The sequence below is a fragment of the Poecilia formosa genome, unplaced genomic scaffold, assembly GCF_000485575.1.
Source record: "Poecilia formosa unplaced genomic scaffold, Poecilia_formosa-5.1.2 Scaffold2219, whole genome shotgun sequence".
Classification (NCBI taxonomy): domain Eukaryota; kingdom Metazoa; phylum Chordata; class Actinopteri; order Cyprinodontiformes; family Poeciliidae; genus Poecilia; species Poecilia formosa.
In genome coordinates this window covers 942-25,323 of record NW_006802158.1, presented here as the reverse complement: position 1 = coordinate 25,323, position 24,382 = coordinate 942, and the positions used below count along the sequence as shown (strand labels likewise).

The window sequence follows — 24,382 nt, the reverse complement described above, 5'->3', positions numbered from 1 at the left end:
ATTTTAGTGAGGAGGTCTTCAAACTAAAATATTTCATGGCTTACAGTTTCATGTAAACACTGAAGTTTCAAGTTCAAATAATGTATGCTTAGGCTACATATTATAATGTTATATTAGGTATTGTTTGTAACTGTCGCGAGTAGGAGGGAGATCTGATTTCTCTGATTTCACGTGATATTTCAGAGGAAGTGATTTATAAACTGGGAAAGGAATAAGTATCTGTTGGACTGGGGAATCAATATAATTTAACAATTATCATACGTTATTATCCAGACATAAAAACATAAAACATCTGGTAAACCCATATGTTTTATCACTTGCCATTTTGTGCTGCCTTTTTATTTTCAATTATTTGTCAACAGAAAAAAAAAAAAAAAACCAGTTTCAACAATTACATTTTTCTTGAAGGTTTATTGATTCCAGCTTATAAATGATGAGCAGTTTCAATTGTATCTCCCATCTTACAGTGATTGACTGGCACTTGGACTTTGCAAACGGCAGGAAAACAACTTAACTTCTTGACTGACAAAGTCAAACTATCAAGAAACAAAAACAATGATTGGAATCAGGTCTCAGAAAAATGAAACCGTCAGGAAATGCTCCACAGTATTTGTAAAGTTGAGAGAGTCACCAAAATGTAAAGTTCTTTTCAAATTAGAACAAAGAAAGTTGGTGGAAGAAGAATAATTGTGAGTTCATCTGAAAGGCAGTGGGTTTGTTTTTAGCTGATAAAAAAACAAACAAAGCAAAAGGCATAATCAGATTTAGAGGCTGATGTAACAGACTCACTTGATGAACAGAATACTTCAGATAAAACTACCTCTCTTGTAGTTTTTCCCAAACAACCAATCAGAAGAATGATAGCAGTGACTCAGGCAGCCCCGGTGGAAATGCCAAACAAGCTTTGACACATTTCCCTCGTCGCTCTCAGCTTCGCTCTCCGCTGACAGAATCCAAAGCACCAGACGGGCTTGGTGTCAGATACGTTTGGGACCAGCAGTGTCTATGTGCACATTCACAAACTGAAATCTGCCATTTTTAATATTTCTTGTGAAGTAATTGTCTTCCTCCTCCCTGAGTGGTTAGGGTACCAGTCATACCAGCTGCAGCAGCGTTCGCATATTTCAGACCAAAACCCGTTCATGTTAAGCCTGCTGTACGATGGTCGGACATCCCCATCATGTCTACACTTGAATGTAATTGTTTGAACAGATCGATGCGACGCCATCAGGAATCTGGAAGTTGATCCCAGCGATGACCCAGACTAGTGCAGCTCCGTTATTCTCTTGAAGACATCTTGGCTGATTTTCTTTTGACTTTCCCATCGTTACAAAAAAAAAAAAAACAACAGTGTCTTCCAGGTGTGGAATTAAAACACATCCACAGATGTGACTCCAGCTAACTCAAATGTGTTGATTAACCTATCAGAAGTTTCCAAAGCCACATCATCATCATCTGGAGTTTCCCTTATTGTTTAAAGAGATAGAAGAATAGAATAGAAATATCTTTTATTGTCCCACACTGGGGAAAATTCAGGTGCAACAGCAGCAAAGTGACACGCAATTGAGTCATGTAGCTTCACAAAAAAAAGTATAAAAATACCAAGTAATATGTATGCATAATTTGAATAAAGGGTCAAAGGTTGCATTATTATGACATGGAAGAAATAAGGGGAAGAAAGCAAACAATCTGTCATGTTTGAGGTTTTTGTGAAGGACCTTTGTACAAAGATCACACCTGATAAGATAAAGTACATTAATCGTCCCTCACAGTGATCAGACTGCAAATGAGCAGAGAGAGAATGGGAGGGGAAAGACCTAGCAAAGGGGTCAAAGGTCAGGATTTGAACCTCTGATGGCTCAGTCAAAACTAATACTTCTGTATGTGAGGCACCAGCGTAGCCCCAGGCAACAGCCCCACTGGCACAAACAAATCCTGGTTTTTAAAGTAATGGTCTTTGTCTGTGGGTTTAGACAGTTGGTGAGCTGAACTGAATGTTCACTTTGTGTCCGTAATGCGTCCTCGATTAACCTCCAGTTTAACTTCTGCCTCCAGCCAGTGGTGTTATCTAATGCCAGAATATTCTGTACCTCTGAAACTGTAACCAGAAGGGTTCAAAGCAGTAACAGAGGACATGTGTTTGTGGTACATAGGTCAGAAAAAAAAAAAAAAATTCTGACCTGGTGATATCACTTATATGCTGATCAGTGTTGAGTTAGTGCAAGAAGAGACAGACAGATAGTGAGGCCAACCAAATAAATCTAACATGGATCAACTTGTTGCACACAGACAAAGAAATGATGACGGCCAGTGCAGTGTTTTGGGATTGATTTAAAATAAGATTAAAAAAAAAAACAATAGTAAATATGACAATAATAATAATAGTAAAATAAAACAGAAAACCTAAGAAAAAGAAGTTAGCTAACAGGATAAAATAAATCTTCACTAAATAATATCTAAGGAAATTGTAGCCAAAAGTGTGGAAATGATCAGTGTGGCCATGATGTGTCGTTGTGAGGATTGGACCCAAATGCAGGCGGAGGTGGGGAACAGATGGTGGATATTTAATGAGAAAATAACAAAACAATGAGTTACAAAGCAACAGGGAGGACAAGGGGAGCGAGAGCAGAAACAAACGAGAACCAGGTACAAGGAGGTAACAGAAGAATCCAGCGAGGAATGAAGGAGACTGGAACTGTCAGAGCTGGAATGATGACATGGGACTGAATGATAACTGGGTGCAGCTGTGAGGGCGGAGGAGAAGGCAGGTTGAGGGAGAGAGAGGGGGAAAGATGGCACAGTGGAGGCAGAAAATACAAAACATGAATAACTATAACCAATAATAACTAAACAAACACCAAAAAAGGCTAATCAAAAGAAAAGACTGAAACTAAGGCTAAACATGGATGAACAATGCAGGTGGACAAGCAAACAGAACTCATGCTTCAAATATACGTAACTAGTTTGGTTCAGAATCTTCACTCTGTAATCTTGGACCCAAAGTCAGGGTTAGACTACACTTACACTCTCCTGTGGTCTGGAGCCCAAAGAGTTAACTGCTCTGGATTAAGAAGAAAAATCCCAGCTCAACCTCAGAGACCACGTCTGGCCAGACAGAAGACACCCAAACTCCACCGTCCACAGCTGACTGGGAAAAAAAACTCAGCGTCAGTCAGGGTTTGGCCCAGAGATGAGTTTATCCAACATGACAGGATGAACTGTGGAGGTTAACACAAAGGTCAACATTTCACACTGTAGAGTCATTGCATAAATGTTGTTTGATAAGAAAATACAAAATAATTATCTATGCACAGTCATGAGTCTACATATTTATACACTTTGACTTATTTCAGTTTTACTGATTGAGTGACTAAGAAGGTTCTCCTTCATAGATCATGTTTTTTGTCCCGCTGTGGGGAACACCTTGTCAGAAATTTAAATTTATGTCAGGCTTGCATGAATGGCAGCAGTAGGGGCCCAGACCCTCACAGTGTGCTGTAAACAGGGCTGCCGTAGCATCAGTAATAATTCAAAAAACATTTTCATTTCACTCAGAAGCTTGTTGGCAACCGTACCTCAGTGTGCAAAGCCAAACAGTCTGCAGGGGCTTGACCCCAACCACAAGGTTTGTCTGCTAGCTTGTGGAAAGTCGGCTAGTGTTGCTGTGAAGAAGCAACTTTTACACTGATTTCGGAAGTAGCAAAGCTTCATAAAACAGTGGCAGCAATACCTTACACCACGGCACCTAAGAAGACATTGGTTTGCAGAGGTTTTTCCAAGTCCAACTCCACCACAGTGGTAATTAACGGTGTGCAGGTACCTGCTGTCCTCGACTCACAGGGAGATATTTCACCCTTATCTAGAGAAGCTGTGAGCTTCATACCTGTATGGCTAACTTTAAATGCACATGAGCCAGTGCTATCAACACCATTCAGTGTGCCAGGGAACTATCAACCACGTCTCTGCATGAGCACAAGCTGAAAGTGTTTGAAAGCTGGTGTGCAGACTGCCTCCCATTGTTGGTTGATGGGGTTGACCTCATAGGACCTTATTGATAAAGGCAATAAAACAATTTCACACAGAGAAGATAACTGGCACAGTTTCAGCCTTTCATACTGGCTTCAGGGCTGAAAAACAGCAGACAGCATCCATTGGTGAGTCATTACATGAAAAACTCACACAGCAAAATTACCCAGTGGCTCCACTATGCAGCCTTCCCACTGCTTTAAAAGCCATTTCTTGTTCTCATTTTGAATGTGTGAAAGAAGTTAAACACTAGCTCCACTGGCCAAAGAATTTGCCTCTTTGACATTTTGAAAATAAATCTGCTTAATGCAAACATGCCAATTTTGAAAAAAACTCATTTTTCCATAAAAAGTTTTGACGCTAGGATGAGGTAGTTTTTCTAGCAATATTGATATTGGTTTATGTCAAGTCAGATGACTGACAACCGGATGTTGCCACTGCCGCAAACCAGGAAGAAGAAAACGACAGGAAGTAACCTGAGGATCATGGTGCAAGTGTGCTTTTTATGACTTGATGCGTGAACAAAATTATTCATATTTGATTTGAATTGTGTTTCTCATTTAATGGAAACACAGCAATTGGAAACACAGTGGTGCAGTTGGTAGAGCTGTTGTTTTGCAGCAAGAAGGTTCTGGGTTCGATTCCCAGCCCTGGTCTTTCTGCATGGAGTTTGCATTTTCTCCCTGTGCATGTGTGGGTTTTCTCCAGGTACTCCAGTTTCCTCCCACAGTCCAAAAACATGACTGTCAGTTTAACTGGCCTCTCCAAATTGCCCCTAGGTGTGAGTGTGTGCATGGTTGTTTGTCTTCTGTGTTGCCCTGCGACAGACTGGTGACCCGTCCAGGGTGACCCTGCCTCTCGCCCGGAACGTTAGCTAGAGATAGACACCAGCAACCCTCCTGACCCCACTAAGGGACAAGGGCATAAAGAAAATGGATAGACAGCAATTGCGGGTTACTCTTTTTTTTTTTTTTTTTTACATTAGCGGAATATTGACAAAGTTTCCTGCACATTTGTAATGGATACAAAGCCAGTCATGCCAATCGGGAGAGTGGTGTTAGTTTCTCTTAAGTGATAAGCTAACAGAAAGTGGTGCATAATGGTGAAGTGGAAGGAATGTGATCTGTGGGTAATAATCTGATATTAATTGAATTAATTGGTTGCAAATGTTTCAGCCTCAAGTCTTTTTGCAGTCTACCAGCTCTGACATCCAAAGACTGAATGTTTTTTTATTTTTATTTTGTCCATTTTGTTCTTGCAGGACAGGAATGAACATCACTTTTTAAGTCAAATATTATCAGTTGGATTCAGGACACCATCAAGGTCATTTCTGTAGCGCTAATTTCATTAGCCAGACATGCTAACAATGGCTCTTGTGCTAAACGTAACCAAACAGCATGGATGACATTAGAAGAAAGTACTTTGTCAGAACCTTAACTGGCCAACAAAACTGATGACACACACAACTGTGAAAATTGTATAGAACAGTTTATTAAATTCAGACTTATAAGAAGTCGTATTCCAATGCGCTCCATGGCATGAAGCGCTCAGTGTAACGCCAACCCACAAAGGATTGATCACGAAACATAAATAAACCAAATCGACATATTTACAGTTCAACACGGACAGACGGAGAAATGAGATTGGTGCACAGAGACCAAAGCGTCTGCGTGTGCAGGCAGAGGCTCGAGACGCACAATGGAATTGGTTTCCATTCAAACAATTTATCCGAGAAAACTACTCGGGTTTCCGGAAAACAAACTAAGACGGAAAACCTAGGATGGGATCACATTTTCTTGGTTTGACTGTTGATACACCAGTCAGCAATGCTTCAGTCAGTATAGAGAGATGATGCGGTATCTTACTAATGTAGTCGAATAAAGTTGTGAAGGTTTGTCCCATTATCAAACATGTACTTGGAGCAAAATCCAAAAACTCCTGATGAATGATTATTCCAAACCCTCCTGTGAAATATAAACCAGTAATCAAAGAGAAAAATTGCAACAATATTTGTAGGAAAAAAAAAAAAAAAGTCGGAAAAGGATTAAAGTAACATACAAAACAATGCCTGGAGGGTTTGGTTTTGATGAGGCGAAATCACTTAAAAAACCATCCAGCTTCCACTTTTAACAGGGCGGGCCCTGTTTAAATTTGGAAACTGAGAATTTTACAACTCTGAATCATCTTTTGTAAGCTGACCGGACGAACGAACAAAAAACAAAAACAAAAAAAAAACATCAGTTTGACTTCCTCCATCTGACAGTCAAGACTAACGTGATCTAAAAACCCTGAAGAGTAATGAAAAAAACAAAAAACTGCACTCATTGTGAAAAAAGAGAAGGTCTTTAGAAAAGTACAATCATAGAAAGCACAACCTACAGCTAACAGTTTGTGTGTGTGTGTGTAGTTCCAAAAAGCAGGTCATGTGACTCTTCCAGCGCATTAAAACAAAGGCCATGTGGATCACACACCCGTCATCAGGTCCAGGTTCCCCACAGACAGCAGAGGGGATAAAACAGTACCAACCAACTCTTTTTATGGAAATGCTGTATTGCTGCGACACAGGAGAGTTGCAGAACTCAACCTTTTTGTTTTTGTAGCGATGCACCGATCTGACCACAGATTTCTTCAGGTTTCCTTTTACTTCATTTATTAAATGCATCAAAACTACAAAAATTGCTACTACTCCAGGTTGTAAATGCATCAACATTTATTCTCATTTTTGAAGTTCAATGTGAAAAATTTATCCATATACGCTATTAACTCATATACACTAATAATGTATTTTTCTGTTAGACTTAAAACACCCACCTCCATTGTTTTCTTGTGTATGTTATATCTAATCAGTGCTCAGTCTATATTGAAAGTAAAAAAAGATCAGATTTAGGAAAGATGTTAAAGCAAAGTGGCATGTGCAACTACAGCTAGCTGCACAAGCTAGCTGTAGCTAGCTGTAAGTGCTAATAATGTATTTTTCCTCCATTTGATGCACTTACACAGTACAGATACATGTTTACAAGTTGTTAAAATGTATAGTAAATAAGCTACGGGCTTAATGAGATAAGAAAATTCATCTGGTCTTCATCTGACAAGGTTTTATTTGGATTTTAGGCTGAGTTATTGTTGTATTCTTGACTGGGAACTCGGAAAATCTGACTTTGGAATACAAAGCGTATCCATCAGCAGCTCCTGCACATCAGACCTTTTTAAAATGGGGATTTAAGAGGTGGGTACATGTTGACGTCATTTTGGCAGGCCACCATTTTCACAGCTGAAAACGTTCACTAGAAAACGGAGAAAACAAAAGTCGGAGCGCAACGACCAGAACTCACTGAAGTCTAGCTCTGCTGTAGCAGCCGAACCTTGAAACGCTTCAGCGATACTGAAAATGACCAACTTTAGGTCTGCTTCACACAGTAACAACATCCACACCGAGAACTGCTTTCACTGCTTGTGTATGGTGCGTTCAAACATTGGAAGAATACCAGATTTTTGAGTCTTGGATTTGTCTGTCGAGCTGAAAATTCTCGGTGCATCTCTACAAAAAACCAAACAAACAATGATTGTAACCATAAAAAAGTTTTAGTTTTGTGCGTTTCAGGGGGGGAAATCGCCAGCAGAAGACTGTGTTATCGGTTGCAGAAAAGTACACTTAGCCGTCTTTCCAAATGGCACTCCGGGTCCTCCAAGCTCCCCTCTGGTGTTTTTTTTCTTTCCAAAGCAAGGCAACGCTCTCCACTTGGTTCCCCAAAAACATGTGAAAACAAACACTGAGAATAATTTCAAAGAGGTGACCACCGTGGTCTTGTCTCCAGGCGGGGGTCACATAGTAACATTCAGCTATTCATTAACGGCAAAGAGCGAACCTCCTCTTTGTTTTCGTCTCTCACAGTATATCACACTATCTTACAGGTCGATATGAAAAAAAAAGCCTTTTACAAGCAATGGCGTCTTACGATATGTACAACATTGGTCAAACTTATCTTAACCAAAGGGGCAGGAGGGGTATAAACAAAGTTTTGCCTTCAACTATGTACAGATAGTAAAGAAGAGGTGCTAGAAAAGGATTGAGCACCTCAGGAGTTAATCTGGAAAATTTACAGAGAAAAAAGTACTGGCTTTAAGATAAAAAACAAAAAACAACCTCACATTCATTCCTTCATGTTCCCGTCTGATACATGCAAAACGACACGAGGGCTAACGCTAGCATTCAGCCTGAGAGGGCCGACGGCCCCTTTCTAAAGGCAAGTCACATCAGGCGGACGGGACTCAAACGCCTCTCTATGCAATACGTCATCTCATATTAAAAAAAATGATTATGAAAAAAAGATGGTCGTCTTCTTTTTTATGTTTTCTTTTTCTTTTTTTTGTTTTGTTTTTTTTTTGGTCTTCCAAATCAGGCAGATTGTGTGTGTGGGAACACCACTCTGTGTTCGCACGAGCATCAAAGGCCCCTTGGGAGTGAGGAGTGTCCCCTTGGTTCTTCATACCTGAGGCGTAGCGGTGTGGGATTGAACACTGGCTCAACGTTGAGAGCGAGCAGCACGTTTTGACCGGATTTGTTTGTTTTTTTTTTTATTGTGTTTTTTTTTAGCGTCGGTGTCGAGGATGATTTTGTTAAGAGTGAGAACAGAGGCAGTTTCTGAAAGAGATCAGAGGTAAACGCTGCAGGGAAATCACTGGGCAGGTTTACACACAGCTGGCTGAGAGCAGGATTAAAAAAACAAACAAAAAAAAAAAACTGCCCTTTTTTCTTTTGTTTTGTTGAAATACCCACAAGAAAAATGCTTTTGAAAGAGTCTTTCCCCTCTTACAAAGGGTGAAAGTTGGGTAGTGTAACGCTGCATGAACGATAAATGACTCGGTGTTTTTCTACAGTTAACTGTGCGGGATACAGTCTACGTTTAAAAAGTTTTTTGTCGCTATTCTCTGGCAGCGAAGTGACCGGGCGGGGGCTTCTCATGTCAGACGGTATCTGAACGCAGCGTTTTCAGCTGGAGGACGCCTGGCGTGCGGGGCGGCCCATGGACGAGGAGCTGTAGGTGCGGGAGCGCTGCCTGACGGCGAGCCGGCACGGCAGCTCCAGCTCCTGGAACAGGGACATGGCAGTGATGTCGGCCGCCTCGGGGCGCTCGCTGGGGCTCGGAGACAGCATGCTGCGGACCATGGTCAGCTGTTAACAGAGAGGCGGACATGTTTGGTTTATGAGACATCAGTGCAGTCGAGGATAGTTTGGCAACACAGAGTGGAGGGATTTTAAAGAGCCTGATAGTCACAGTTTGCACCCCAGGATTAAGTTAATCTCATTACAAAGTAAACAGCTCTGCTAAGCAGCAGCTAAAACACTCACTGGACGAGTCAGTGTCTGATTTTACAAGGAAAACAACTTGGGCTCAAACGATTGATCGTGATTGATTGATTATTTAATCAATTGTGAAGTAATTCAGCAATCAATCAATTGTTAAAATTCCTACTAAGCATCTTCTGTTATCCAATTATTAAAAAAATAATCAAATGATCAGCCCTACACTGTACTGATGTTGAGTCCAGCAGGACTGAATTTTTCTCAAGTTGATCAAATGGTCAAGGGTTCACCAATGGAATGCTGTCACTGCATTTTAGGGAATAAAATGTGTTTTATTTCTTCCTTACTTCAAAAACAAAAATAATCCAAATAGTAGAAATGCATGTGTTTTTTAATCTATTTATGATATTAATATGGAACAACCTTAAGTGGTTAAATTTAAAATCCAATTAATCGATTAATAGTTTGACTAATCGATTACTAAAAGAGTTTTTACTAAGAACACGTTAAAGTTATGAATTTCACTTCATATTGAAGAAAAGCATCAAATTAGAAAGATTTTTTATTTTTTTTCTAATTCAGAGCTTTAGGCGATAAATTAATCCAAAACCACATCATGGTTGGTTTAGGGTGGACGGGTAATTTACATCTACTCTCTGATAATATTCCAGGAAAAAAAAAAAAAATAATAATTGCAATCAAAGCTTCCACAGAAATCAATGAATACAGATGTTAGTTGTATTTGTAGCCACTAGGTGGCAGCAGATGACCACTCACCTCCTCAGCGTTGTTTCTGGAGAAAAGCTCCGGGAAGCGCAGAGCTCTCACCTCGGTGAGCGTCTTAAAGGAGGAAGGTAAACACCGTGAGTGAGGAGGCCCTGAAGGCTCATCACAGACAAAGGCTTCACCACTGAAATACTGTACAGGACCTGACTGAGCATTTCAGAGCAGAGCAAAGAAAATTAACCAAACCCGTCACTCCTACCGCTCATACTATTTCAACTGAGGAAATATTTTACATTTTGACATTTAGCAAAGAGTTCATTCTCTGAACTTTTCTCCATTTCATCATGCTTGAATCACAAACTTTAATTTGTGATTCAAACCATAATAGTTAAGTAGGAGGAAATCATCTAAAAGGTGGTGAAAAGTTGCAATTGTTAAGTCGATATCTAGAGATTGAAACGTTTGCCTCTCTTTTTTGCAAAATAGTTGATTGAGCTGATTGATCGGCTAATGTTTAATTGATAAGAGGCCATTTTGTTACAAGTTTTTTTCTCTGACCGTTTGTCATGATATGCTGAAATTAAAAAAGACGCACAATTATATTTTAACATTTTTTTGTGTGAGCTGTATTAAATGCTGATTGAATAAACAGAAGATTATCACATTATTAAACTTATTTAGACAGATTACAAACATCCTAATAAAAAAACCCTGAAGTTTGTTACTGTGACATGGTAAAATGTGAAAAAGTTTAAAGGGGCAGTATTATGTGTTTTACAGCCACATAGTGACATTTTCTAGCACAATCAAGTAACAATGTTAACTTTTTGTTTGTTTTTTTAAATGATGTATATATCAAATAAGACTTAAAAGAAACTTGACTTTGTAATTTAACTCTTGGAAATTGGGCCTTTGTCTCTTTAAGAAACTGCTGCTCTTTCTGAAGCTCCGCCTTCAGGAAGTCATCACAACATGGCTCCTCTATTTAACAATGTTTTTACCAGCATTGCTCTGAGAAGTAGCTCCTATAATGAGCTCCAAAGATGTGTAGGTTCACCAGGTGTTTGCTAATTGCTGCTGGCTAGTCTGAAGGAGCTGAGTGAGGGAGAGCTGCTCTATGAGGTGGAAGCTTGAAAGCTTTGTGAGGAGGAGCTGTGCTTCAAAGGTGGTGTTAGGTCCAACCAACCAAGTGCTTTGCTCAGCTGATGGTTGCCATGGAGAGTAAAGGATTTCTCAGTCTTTTAAAATTTGCCTTAAAAGAATCAAGGTAACATTCCAGGTATGTTTTTGACGAGGGAATAACATTACAACCTGATGTAAAGCTCAAAAAAGTTGATTTTACATGATACTGCTGCTTTAATAAGTATGGATATTTCTTCACAGCTCAAAATCAGGAGATAATAGAGGTCTGTGTGTTTGCCGACTCACCCTCACTCTCTCCATCTGGGTCCTGAAGGGGTACAGCAGCTCGAACAGGATCAGCCCCAGAGAGTAGATGTCCACCTTGTGAGAGTACGAGTTACCGGAGAGCTGCGGGGCAGAGCAGACACGGCGGAGTCAGCCTGGTGTTTGTTTTCTGTAACAGTCACTTCTGCAGCAGCGTTCGTTTCCATCACCTGCTCCGGGCTCATGTAGAGCTTGGTGCCGACCTGGCCCGTGTGCCGGGTGAGGAGCGGGGCGGGGGTCAACACACTGGGCTCATCCTCGTCGTCCTCTTGGTCCATGGCGGTCACCAGGCCAAAGTCCCCCACCTTCACCACATCGTCCATGGTGAAGAAGATGTTGGAAGGCTGGAGGGAGCAAAGGACAAGACGAGTTGATTTGTGCAGCACATATCAGCCACCAGGCAGTTCAGTGATTAAAATAATGAAAACATCAGGCAATTATAAAACATCCCGTTGCGTCAAATGCATGAAAGTCATCAAAGCAATTAAACATCAAATATGCTGATCAATGTTCCAGTTATTATTAATCAAAAGCAGCTCTAAACAGGTGGGGGTTTAGCTCTGATTTAAATTAACTCAGTGTTTTGACTGTTTTCTGGAAGTTTGTTCTAGATGTGTGGTTCATAGAAGCTGAATGCTGCTTCTCCATGTTTGGTTCTGGTTCTGGTTCTGGGGATGCAGAGCAGAACCAGAACCAGAAGACCTGAGTGGCAAGTTTCCAGTAAGCAAATTTATTTCCGAAATGTCAAATTGCGCAACGACGCGGTCCATGGAAACAGCTAATGAACGACCAGGGCAGAGTCAGTACTGTGGTGGCCATGGCAACCAGACAGAAACACGTCAAAGTGGTTGGTTATCATTAGGAAGGTAGTGATTAGTTTTCAATAGGTTGGCTAATGAATGAATGGTTGAAGATTTGCTTGTATTTATCCAGTAGTGATTTATCCAGACTGTTCTCTTTTTTGTCAGTGCTTTACAGGGTTTCCTGTGGGAAACTTGCTAAACCCAGTGGTTGGAGCGCTAGTTCAGTCACCCCACCATGTTTTTGAGTTAAAAACCATTTAAATTTGACAGGAAATTTGAAAATATGAATAGGTACCTATGTGTTATTGGAAGATATTATTAGCACTAAATAAACTGTACAACTGTAAAGTCTTAAAAAAAGGTAAACAAAAAAATAATTGTTTCAGTCGTTTCATCCTAAGTAAAGTGTCCAAATTTTGTTGATCCTTTATCCATGACTTGTCGCTTTATTAGCTGAAGTTGTTAGTTTGTAGACCAATAAATAATGGCAGTGGTTACAGAAACTGGTGTATAAAAAAAACTTATAATAAATAAACAAACGATTCTTAGCCTGGTGGTAAGTAAAGCCTAGAGGCCCGCCAGGCTTATAAAACCCTGGGGGAAATCCTGGGTTTAGTAACTGCAGACACACGGGATGCATATCATTTCTTCCTCCTCAGCGCAGGTTTTGTGTGCCTTTACCTTCAGGTCTCTGTGCATCAGGCCCTTGCTATGCAGGAAGTCGACGGCCTCTGCGATCTGCAGGAAGATGTCCAGACACTGGTTGAGCTCCCTCTGGTCCGGCAGGCACCGCTGAGCCATCCAGTCCTTCAGGTTCTCCTTCCGACAAAGCTGCATCTGGATGTACAGGTACACCTGCAGGGAGGACGCCGTGTTCAAGGACAATCTGACAACAGGACGGCCGAGCGTCTGAGCTGGTCGCTTGGTAATAACCTTTGGGGAAGGCTGGCAGCGCTGGATCGGCTGGGTGGCTGGGAGAGCCAGGGTGAGCGCGACCGGTCGAGGAGGACTGGAGGCGGCCGGCGGTGCAGCCTCCTCCTGCCTGCTGTGAGAAGAAGAAGAACTCTTCTTTTCCGTCAGTGTTCCGGGACCGGCGGCGCTCGTGGCCGAGTCCGTGTCGGCGTCAGCATCGGCATCCCGATCGCAGCCGGAGTCCTCAAAGACGATGTCGAAGGAGGAGGAAGTGCAGTCGCTCGGGCCGCGGGGCGGGCACAGCTCGAAGGAGTTGGGGGTGTCGGAGGCGTCGGGGTCGGCCTGGCTGTCCCGCTCAGACATCAGGCTGTCGTGGCCCGGCAGCGGCTGGAAGGACAGATCGACGTCTCCTTCGTTGGCGCTGAAGCCGGCGTTGCTGTTGGAGAGGAGAGCCTGAGCGCTGACGGATGTGTCTCCGTCTGGACCGGACGTGGGGGACACGGAGGTGGACACGGGGACTTTGACCGACAGCACCTCCATGTGGTCGGGGATGCTCATCGGCCAATCAGTGGTACTGGAAGAGGAAGAGTTATTATTACTACAGTTAGTCCACAAGGGAAGACTGGATTTCATTCTGAGGGATTATCAATCCCTCTGCTGGACTACAGGACAGGATGATGTAAAAACAGCTGGAAATACAATATTTACCAGGAATTTACAGATAAATACGTGACTGGATAAAACTTTATTACAGAGTGGAAAACATACAGGAAGGAAACTAAAAGGAAGGAAAGAAGAAAAGAAAGGCAGATAGAAAGAAACAAAAATTAGAAAGAAGGAAGGAAAAATAGAAAGACGACAAGGATGGACACAAGGAATGAAGAAAAGAATTACAAAAAGAAGGATTAAAGGAAAAACTAAAAGGAAAGCAGGAAAAAGAAAGGAAATGAGAAATTAAAAGCTAAACCAAAGAAGAGAAGGAATGAAAAGACAAAAATAAAGGAAGGAAGGAAAGACAAAGAAATGATGGAAGGAATGAAGAAAAAAAGACAGGTCAAAGGAAAGACTAAAAATAAAAAAGCAAGAAATGAAGAAGGAAGAAAACTTTTGATGGACAGAAAGAGGGAAAAAAGGAAGAGAGAAATGGGAGAAGCAAGGGAGGAAGAAAAGAAATTAGGAAAATGAAATAAAAACAAAGTAAAAAAAATGAGCAAAGGAAAGAAAATAGAAAGGAAAGAAAATAGAAAGGAAAGAGAAGTCGGAGAGATGGACACAAAATAACGAACAAAGCTCAAAAACAGAAATATTTTCCATACTCTTATTTCTATGCTAAACCCATCTACCTGGACAGCATGTGAGCCCAGCGACCCCCTGACCCCGCCCTCTAACCTGGCGTCCTTGTGCCACCTCTGGTCCATCTCCTCCTGCCAGCCCTCGGGGGGGCTCTCCTGCCAGGCGTTGAAGTAGCGGATGATCCCTGGGTGCTCCAGCTTAGCCAGGGCCTTCACCTCTCGCATCACCTTCTCCCGGGCCAGCTCCCTGGACCACACACACACACACACACCACAAGGCTGAAAAACATCCAGCTTTCACACTGATTTCAACTACTGCGCTAAAAACTATTTGTGACATAGCAATAAAATGGTAAAACTGAAAGTAAAGCTAATTTTTATACTGCAAGAGTTTTAAAAACACCTTAGTGTTGCTACGGATATGGAACGAAAATACATAGTCCTCCGAAAGTGTGGGAACTGTAACAGTATTTTCTTTATATTAGTTGTAGATCGTAAATATTTAGATGGACATCAACAGCTGGACATGAGACAAAGGTTGACTTTTCATGCCACATCTTTATGTTAATTAAGGAACCGAAAATGGCAAAACCTTTTTTCTTAATCCTTAATCTTGGGAGACTCTTGTGGAAACATCAACCAACCTTATCCACCAATCTCATCTACCTCTGAAAATTAGAAGCAGCTACATTCAGCGACTTTTCAGACAAAAAGAAAAAGGTTGGAATTAGCAGGTCAGGATTTCTAAAGGCTTCGTCTATCAGCCAATCTTCTCTTTCTCCGAATATGAACCATTCTGTCTCTTTGGTAACGCTTCATCTTTGTCTCAAAAGTCCATCAAACTTTGTCGTAGAAGCTTCAGGCTTCTCTCTACTTCTTGGTTTTAGTCGTTTTACTGGCCTTCCAAATGATCTCTGATGTTTGTCGTCTTCAAACGGTAAACTCTGCAACTAATACAAGTTCTGCAATGGTTTCCATCATCTGCCGCTGATGTTTAAATTGGTCTATCTGTTCTTTTCTCTTCCGTACATTCCTAACAATGTGGTGGCTATTGCCAGTTTTTGTGCAATATCTCTAGTTTTTCCATCTTCTCTTCTGTTTAGAATTGCTATTGGCTGTTATTCCTTCAAACACAATCTGGTTTTCTTTTTGGACACAACTCTACACCATAAATACAGTCTACAAACGCAAACCCAAAATGAGAATAAGACTTTCAGCTATATTTTTTGTTTAAATGATCATGGCAAGAGGCCCAAAGGGGCAACAACAAACTATTTTCAGTCACACATCTCATTGTTAATATTTGCAACCAAAGCCAGAAGTGGAGAAATTGCCTTCACGGCTGCAATACTTTTTTGGAGGGAGTCGTACAAATCGGTCCGCAAATGTTAAGAGAAGCAACATTAAATATCCATGCTTGTGTGTATAAATAATAAATGCAGCGCTAATATTGGTTTCAAAACGCCAGTTAAGCGTTTGTGTGGTTTTCTGTGTTTAACAAGTAGGCCACAGCTTACATAACCGGCTTTAAAGGAAACAGAGCCAGTAGCCCCCAGCAAGGAAGTGTGCTGCAGCCGGGCGAGAGGCGCTACCTGTTGGGCAGGCGGATCCTTTTGATGGCGTAGTTGCAGTCGTCCACCTTGTTGCGAGCTTCAAAGACGACGCCGAAGCCCCCGTGGCCGAGGCACTGCATGGGCTCGAAGTCTGTTAGGTACCTGGGAGGCAGGAGGGGGGGGAGAGAGATTCACGCTGGTTATCCCTGGGCAAGGAAGACTTCACAGTGTTCAAGAGAACTTTGGAGAATTCAAGGTAAAACACAGAAAATATTCACTTGCTAGAATTTGATTACTGAGGTTTTCATCATCCATTCAAAATTAGAGAGGCTGTATAAAGTTACAGGGTCTCTACAGGCTTCAGAGACAAATTTAAGACTCTGAAGCCTTCCAGCTTTATAATGGAAGGCTGAATGAAATTTCAGACTGAAAAAAAATATATAGATATAGGGAATGATTTCAGGATTGGGCTGGCAACAGAAGTAAGCCAGTGGTAACAAAAAAAAATGTTGTCTGGCCAACTGAGGATACATTTGCACTTCCCCACGCTAGAGAAAAGAAAGCTAGCAAGGGTGTGTTAGCAGCTAGTTACCGACCGCCTCAAGGCACATAATGTATTGAAGATGTCTGCGTGTGACTCAAACTTTTGCCTGACAGAAAAGTCCCGCTAGAAAGAAAAAAGAACTACATACAACATTGAATAATCCTGTGACAACAAAATTTAAGTCCTGTGATTAGCATAATTAGGACGGTGAAGAGTTCTTCAAAATGAATTTAAGACTTTTTAAGGATGTGCTGCCACCCTCAGTTATGTCCCTGCAGGAGCCTGAATAACATTAGAAACTCCAGCAGAAAATAATTCATTTGTGAAAATTGTTTGCCCACTTTTTAGACGGGATTTGGAATAATTGAAAAAGTAAAAACTTGAAGTTGGGACATAATTTTGACCCGTTCAGATCTGCACTGAACAGATGGACAGTGCTTTAATTTGTCATTAATTATCTTTTGTGGGGCTTTAAAAAAAAGTTAGAGAAAAGTGTCTTTTTTTTTTTTAAACAATCTTTCTTTCGTCCATGTCTCAAATTCAGGGGATTGAACTATGAGTAAACACCATATCCTGCTACTGCACTGTAGAATTAGCTTGCATGAGCACGGCCTCATGAATCATTACCACCATTACTACTGCAGCCAAATCTAAAGGAGTTTTTGATAAATGAGGAGCAGTGCCGTGCGCTTACCGCTTGGGAAGGCACATTCAGACCTGGCTGCACCCTGGAAAAGCACCTCTGCTTCGGCTCAACACGGAACTCGGAGGCAAAAGTGTGAGAGCAGCAGCTGTCACTTTCAGCTCGGAAAAGTTCTGGAGCTAAATTAATCTATCAACCAGAGCAGCAGCTTTAAGGGACAGATGCAGGTTTTAGGGTGGATTTATTTCCACAAACATCAAATCAGCAAGAAGAAGTGAGAAACTTCTGAAAGTGTTCAGACGGTGATGAAATGTGACCCCGTGACCCCGCAGCAGATGGAAGCTAGGCGGAGCCAGCGCCGCGAGGAGAGGTGCAAAGGTCACTCTGATTTGACGGCAAACAGCCGAGACACCCAATCGCACATTACCATGATTCCCATCTCCCCATCTCTGAATTGTCCTATCAAGGCAGGCTGGAAGACCAGTGGTCACCATGGTAACAGCGCTCAATCTGTAGCTACACCTTAAACGAGTGAGGCTCTGGAAATGCGAGGATAATAAGTCGTGGAACAGCAGCGGGAGCCGGGAGAAGTTCAGACAGAAAAGACAAATGGGTCCGGCGCTCCTCTGTGGGGCAGTTAGTGGAGTACCTGGACACATATTCGCTGAAGCGGTTCTCCACGGCAACCGGCTCTTTGGATTCGACAACTTCAAGGTCAAACTTGCTGTCGGTCTGGCACTGCGTCTCAGACTCTTTCCGTTGCTGCGACGGACAGATGATGGCAAAAACATGTCAAACACACACGTACACACACACTCTTAGGGACAAAAACACCCACTTTCAGCTACTTAAAGGTGCAGTATGTAAAGTTTACAAAAATTATTTTTTACACATTTGTTTAAATGGTCATCATGTTGTGACAGTGTGTTATGAGACAGATAATCTGTGTGAAAAAAACACAATCTCCTCTCCTTTCCCCAAGCACCATCTAAGAACAACCAATCAGGAGGCGGGCCTTAGTGCTGTCAATAACCCCTGCTCTGCTCTCTGCTAAGTTGCAGATACCACAGCCTGTTGTGAATGCTAAAGCTAGTTAGCATGGCAACCAATGGCAGCAGATAAACGGTTTTCCCGTAGCGGTATGGTGCGTTTCTTCAGATGGCAACAGTAACTCAGGGAAAAGGTGGAGTAGATTGATCTTTTCACAGATTATCTATCGCTCTCAACATACTGACCGTTTTAACAATAATGTAAAAACATTTTTTTTTTTTTTTTTATAAAACTTACATACCGCAGTTCTAACAACAGCCAGGGCGTGAACTCTTACCCTGACGTAGGCCACAGGGGCAGGCGGGTGGAAGAACCTGCGGACGACGTAGGTGGTGGCAGCGATGCAGAAGACGATGGTGCCGAGGATTTCCTTCCACCATGGCAGCAGCAGCACAGGGTCCTTTCTCCTGCGGTTGTCCGAGCCCGCCTCATTTCTCTTTATCAGACTGATGGCACTTTCACGTTTCTCCCGGTAATTCTTGCTGTAGGGGAAGTAGTAACCGTTGTCTGCGGCGACAAGACAGACGGAAATCAGATAGATATCAATTCGACTCATCTGCACCCGGCACATGCAGCCTCTCGCAAATTAGTTAGTGCATAATTGTGAAACTGAGGGATGTCTGAAAACATTTATCCGTTGGCTTTGTTGAAGCCCTTTAGGTTGCAGCTACCACACTTCAGGGCATGTCTCTACCAGCGTTGTTTTAGCTAATTACCGTTAAGTCTGAAAACCTTTCACATTGCTTGTGTTGGCATTCTACTAAAACACAGATGCTTATAGCAAAACTAAGCAAGAAAACGTTGAAAAGGTTGGAAAATTTGTGCTGAAGCAACATGCAGGGCTGCACCATGTGGGGAGTGACGCGGCCTTTACCGTATGGATACTGAAGAACGGACAAGGCGCCGTTGCTGTATTCGTCATGGGAATACTTGTCGTTACTCAGACACTTGTCAAATTCATCAGAGCCCACCAGCGCCGGAGTCCGAGACGGGGACTCTGCAAGGACGAGATGAAGAAACTCCTTGGAAATCAATTTGGAAAAAAAAGAAAAAAAAAGAAAAAAAAAACATCGTCCAAAGGGTAAAAGCTTAGGGCCTGAGGGAGAGAACATCTGTGTCTTCAAAAGATTCTTTGAACAGTGACTACTTGGTTTTAAATAATAAATAGAAACCGTCTTCGGTCACTTTGTCCTTTTACCATCAAAGTCAGACTCCTTTGGCGTTTAGCTTTTAACGCAGAAACACTTACGTATAAGTGGCTTCCATTTGACGGTGGGGAGAGAAATGATGTCTTTCTCCGATTCGATAGCTTTAGAGGGAAACTTTTCAGAGATCCTCACTGATGACTGAAGGTAGAGCTGCCCCTGAAACATCCCTGAAAGCACATCCACAAACTCAATGACAGCAACTTTTAAAGATGCCCAAAACAAAACAAAAAAAAACCAAACAAGCTGAGTGAAAGCACATGTCAGATGAACTCACCGAGGTAGACACTGGACTCTGCAGCACTCTGGGTTTTATCGGACTCCTCCTCATCGTCCTCTTTAGGTTCTGATCGGCTGCTGTATGTGGTGTCGTCAAACAGGCTGATCGGTGTGACTTTACCCCCACCCACCAGCCAGGCGGAGGCGATGGGTGTACAAAACTACGCAGCAAATAGTGACACAGAATGAGCTACAACACAGGACTGCGTTATACGGAGCTAATGCTGACAGGCAAAGACGTCTCACCTGATGTTCCCAGACCAGCCGTTCGTTGGGCTCGGTGCTGAAAGCCATGACCTTCCAATCGGGAACAGACACTTTGATGACGAGGTCCAAATGTTGGTTTTGGTTCTGCTTGTTGTCCATGTACTCCCTCTCCTTTGGTTCGTCGATGATGACTCGCTGGCTTTCCTTCCAGGAGTCATCGTTCGCCATGTCTCCCTCCAGAAAGTTTATTCCAGACTGTTTCTCAGGGACTAGTTTGAGCTCAAAGCTCCCAACACTGAAGTTCCACCTGAGGTCACAGAAAGAAACAAAAAGGGTCAAAACGAAAACAAAGAATGAAAGAGAAGCACCCTTTTATTTAGGATAATGTGCTTTGGCAACTTCATACTCTTCAGAGGATTCCAGAGTGACTGCAATTCTCAAAGTATTCAGATAGTGTTCTTGTTCAGTGTGTTATATAACTGCAACTTCCTGAGGAGTTTATCAACTCGCTAACTTTACTGACATGCGATACAGCAGGTGGATCCAGTGGCGACCAGTTCAGAACTTACTTCTCCATTCCTGATCGAGGCCTGATGGCTCGTACTGTCTTCTGAGTCCTCTGCAGCAGGAGAACGTCCTCCGCCTCCATCTCTTCGTCCCCCCACCGACTGCAGCCTCCCGCAGAGCAAATGTACCGGATCTGAAGCAAAGACAAAAAAAACAAAAAACAAAGCAAAGATGGTTACAGTCAGAAAAGGTGACCATGTGGCAAACTTTTAAAGCTATTACCATGATAGTATCACCTTGCCACTGTAGGCCCCCAGACCATAAGTAGTGAGGGACTTGCCCCCGACCAGAACGGTGTCCTCTCCGATGCGGTAGGATGACTCCAGCAGCGATTCAACACTGAAAGGCACAGCCTCCATACTCTCCCTGTCCCGGTTCCACTGGAACAAGGCACCGTCAAGCGAAGGTATGACCATCTTATTGCCAAATAGCTGTGTGGCCAGAATACAAAATGGGATACAGATGAGTCTTTTTGTTGTTTTCTACTCTTTTACTGTCAAGCTGACGAAAGAAAAAAATTGTTGCATATAAACTGTGATTGTCGGAAGGGGGGAAAAAAAAAAATCGGCATAAAAATCTTGCCGTGTGAACGAGGCATTAACTACAACTTGATTACATAAAGACAAATTCAACTGTTCAGATACATTTCTGACCTCAAAGACAAATACAGTCATGCTGTAGGAACTGCCACCAGTCTTGTTACACTAATCTTGTTTTAAAAACAAGCCATAGCAAACTAGAAGTGGTAATGACAAGCTAAAAGCAACTAGATTGGTGGTATATTTATGTAGAAATACAGTGCTATGGTGTAACCATAGCGATATTTACTTGTGGTTTTTGTACCATGATAACATGATAATTCTTATCAGGGCTGGACAATATGGCTGAAAAACGTATCACGATATCTCAGCTGATATTGATAATCATTGATTTTTTTTTTTAAAGCAGTTATGAGTCAACCTGAAAGTGCGGCTGCTCTAGTTACTCAACAGGTTGTTGCTAGGTAACCAAAGAATGAATGAGTTAGTTGATGCCATCCACTCCTCTCATGGCCAGCTAAGGCATGAGAGGAGCAGATGCCTACATTCCCCAGAGTGCTGTGTGGTTCTAGATCAGAGTTCAATGCAATTATGGAATATTTATTATCTCTTGATACTGACTGTGTACCTATTGCAATATACACTGCTAAAAAAAATAAAGGGAACACTCAAATAACACATCCTAGATCTGAATGAATGAAATATTCTCATTGAATACTTTGTTCTGTACAAAGTTGAATGTGCTGACAACAAAATCACACAAAAATCATCAATGGAAATCAAATTTATTAACCAATGGAGGCCTGGATTTGGAGCCACACACAAAATTAAAGTGAAATGTTCGCTTTATTTTTTTTAGCAGTATATATTGTTATTGCTTTATTGTCTATCCCTAGCTCTTAGACATACGTCAGTGGTATTTACATGAATAGTTAGGGATACAAAACATTTTCTTCCAACAGTAATGCATAATCCACTGTAATAATAACTGCACTGTGAAAAAAAATGCAAGTTTTTTTTTAATATATATTTCCACAAGCGTAAATTATTAGTTACATTTTTAAATAGCAATTGATTTTTTTTCCATGTTATTTTCTTCAAATACAAATAAAAAAAGAAAAAGTTTATTCAACATTCAAAAAGCTGTGATAATGTTACCCTATAAACAGAAAGTAACCTGTTAAATATTTCACAACATCATCTGCAAACAAACGTAATTGTGTATTAATTTTATCCTTTAACTTTCACAGATTTTTAACATGTATGCCCTGGTGTATTTTAATTTTGTACTGAAAAAACTATTCCTTACGTCATCCACTGAAACGCTCGTCCACACAGACAACAGCACCCGACACACACAGCCGCCCACATGGCCGTCTCACCGGCCCACACACACTTGGACTCAATCCACAGATCTGGAACCATTACACAACTATGAGATTAGGTAATTAGGTTGGATCTGTACAAAACAGTGCGAGACTCGGGTGTTTGCATGAGGTGTTCATGGTAAGGGAGGGGGGGTGGTTGAGGATGACATCATTGAAAAACTCCTGACCCTAATCCTGATTAAAACTCTTCAGATCAGCTCAGACAAAAAGACAGCAACTCAACAATCACTTTCTCTGGAGGGCTAGCTTTTTACGGTCTTGAACGTTTGGTGCTGTAAACGAGTCAGACTGTTGCTTTTAAGATTGAAAAAGTGTCATTTTTGAACACGGAGTGATGTCATCCTTACACACACGCTGGGTGGTTTAGGTTAGCAGCCTGAGCCGATTCCCTCTGTGTGTGTATGGCTACCAGGCAGGAAAAAAGGGAAATTCTCAGAGCAGTGGGTGAGTCATGCTGCTCCTGATGCCTTAATCCACCCGTCTGATCTGGCCCGGCGTTCTGACACCCGTTAGCCTGCTCTCAGCCGCGTAATCTCCTGAAGGGAAACGCTCTGCTCAGTGGAGTTCTGCGCTGGCTGTTCGACTGGATCGTCCCGCATATAAAGTCTGGATCAGCAAGACGCAAAGCTGAGAGAGTCATCTGATGGGATGCATTGGAAGTTAGCGCTTTATGTCTTGTAATGTCTATTTTCAATTAAAAAAAAAGTGTGGAAGTGTTGCTGCATAAAAAATAAAAAATTAATATTTTAAATGGGTTAAAAAAAAACCCCCATTATATTATATAACAGCCCTCAGTGGCTCTGTCTGTCGCTTCAAGCTAATAAAAAGAAATTCGTTCTGGTTAATAATTCATCTGTGATCAGCCACACCACAGTCTGCTTGTCTTCATCTGTGTACACATAATATTTGGGAAGGATTAAGCTTTTTGTCACGTTCTAAAAACGATACTCAGTCGTGCCTACAGTTGGGGTTTTCATTTGAAGAAGAATAAAATATTAAAAACAGATAAAAAGAATAATTTAAAAGATTAAGCCCCCCACCCAGACTTCTCAGCATCAACACTCCCTCCTTCTCCCTGTGGATTTTAATGGTCCTATTAATCTTTAAAGAGCTCTGAATGTGTAGTGTGTGTTATTAATCTGAGACCTGACCCGTGTGTGTGTGAGCTTCACAACGTTCCCAGTCAAAAAATGTGCTCACGCAATTTTTAGACGCGCCGATTGATGAGTTAAGTTTAAAATAGGGGTGGAGATTTATCGCATCATTTATCATTTATCGTGATAAATTTCTTATAACAATTCTGAAGTATCGTTATCATGATAAATTACGATTAATGACGTTTAAAACTGTCTGTATTGTTGGGATTGTTAGTTTTGAGAGGATCAATAAATACAAATAAATTTGAAAATATGTCCAGTAACTCAGTTTTCTAAGTAACACTTATAATATAGTTCAATTTATGTTTCCAAGCCTTCATTTCCACTACACTACAACACAAACATTTAAAATTAGAATATTACATCAGACCAATGAAAGTTATTCTTTTATTTTCTGACAAACAAGCCTCGTCAGAATGCAGATTCTAATTTAGGACCGCTTGTCCTCAAGAGAAATCTTGGTGGGCTAAAAAAAAAAGAAAAAAAGAGAGAGATAAAAATCAGAGCGTGATTTTTATCACGCCACAAAGTCTGACATTTCTTGCACTGTGAGAAAAAATATTTTATTCACACATACAATTTGCTATGGAAAGTATTCCTCAAAATGAGATGGATAGTTATTTAATGTAACACGTCGTGTAATCATGTCCCACCCCTGGGGGGAACATGAGAGTGGGGTGCCTTTAGAGAGAGAGGGGGGGGGAGGGATTCAGGGGGAATAACTACTGTTTGTGTTGTTG

General features: G+C 41.6%; 1 protein-coding gene across 1 annotated transcript; it reads right to left on the bottom strand.

Moving 5' to 3' along the window:
* Positions 1–5,497: 5,497 nt before the first annotated feature.
* On the bottom strand, positions 5,498–20,985 carry LOC103133060 (eukaryotic translation initiation factor 2-alpha kinase 3-like). Its single transcript, XM_016667719.1, has 16 exons — positions 20,795–20,985; positions 20,561–20,691; positions 20,031–20,298; positions 19,783–19,945; positions 19,550–19,675; positions 19,175–19,297; positions 18,578–18,807; positions 17,900–18,012; positions 16,103–16,225; positions 14,608–14,757; positions 13,240–13,792; positions 12,988–13,161; positions 11,674–11,847; positions 11,486–11,587; positions 10,109–10,171; positions 5,498–9,199 (listed from the first exon to the last, which is right to left on the bottom strand). Exons 1-16 carry the CDS (start codon positions 20,972–20,974, stop codon positions 9,017–9,019), a joined length of 2,856 nt encoding a protein of 951 aa, XP_016523205.1. The 5' UTR covers positions 20,975–20,985; the 3' UTR covers positions 5,498–9,016.
* Positions 20,986–24,382: the final 3,397 nt, after the last annotated feature.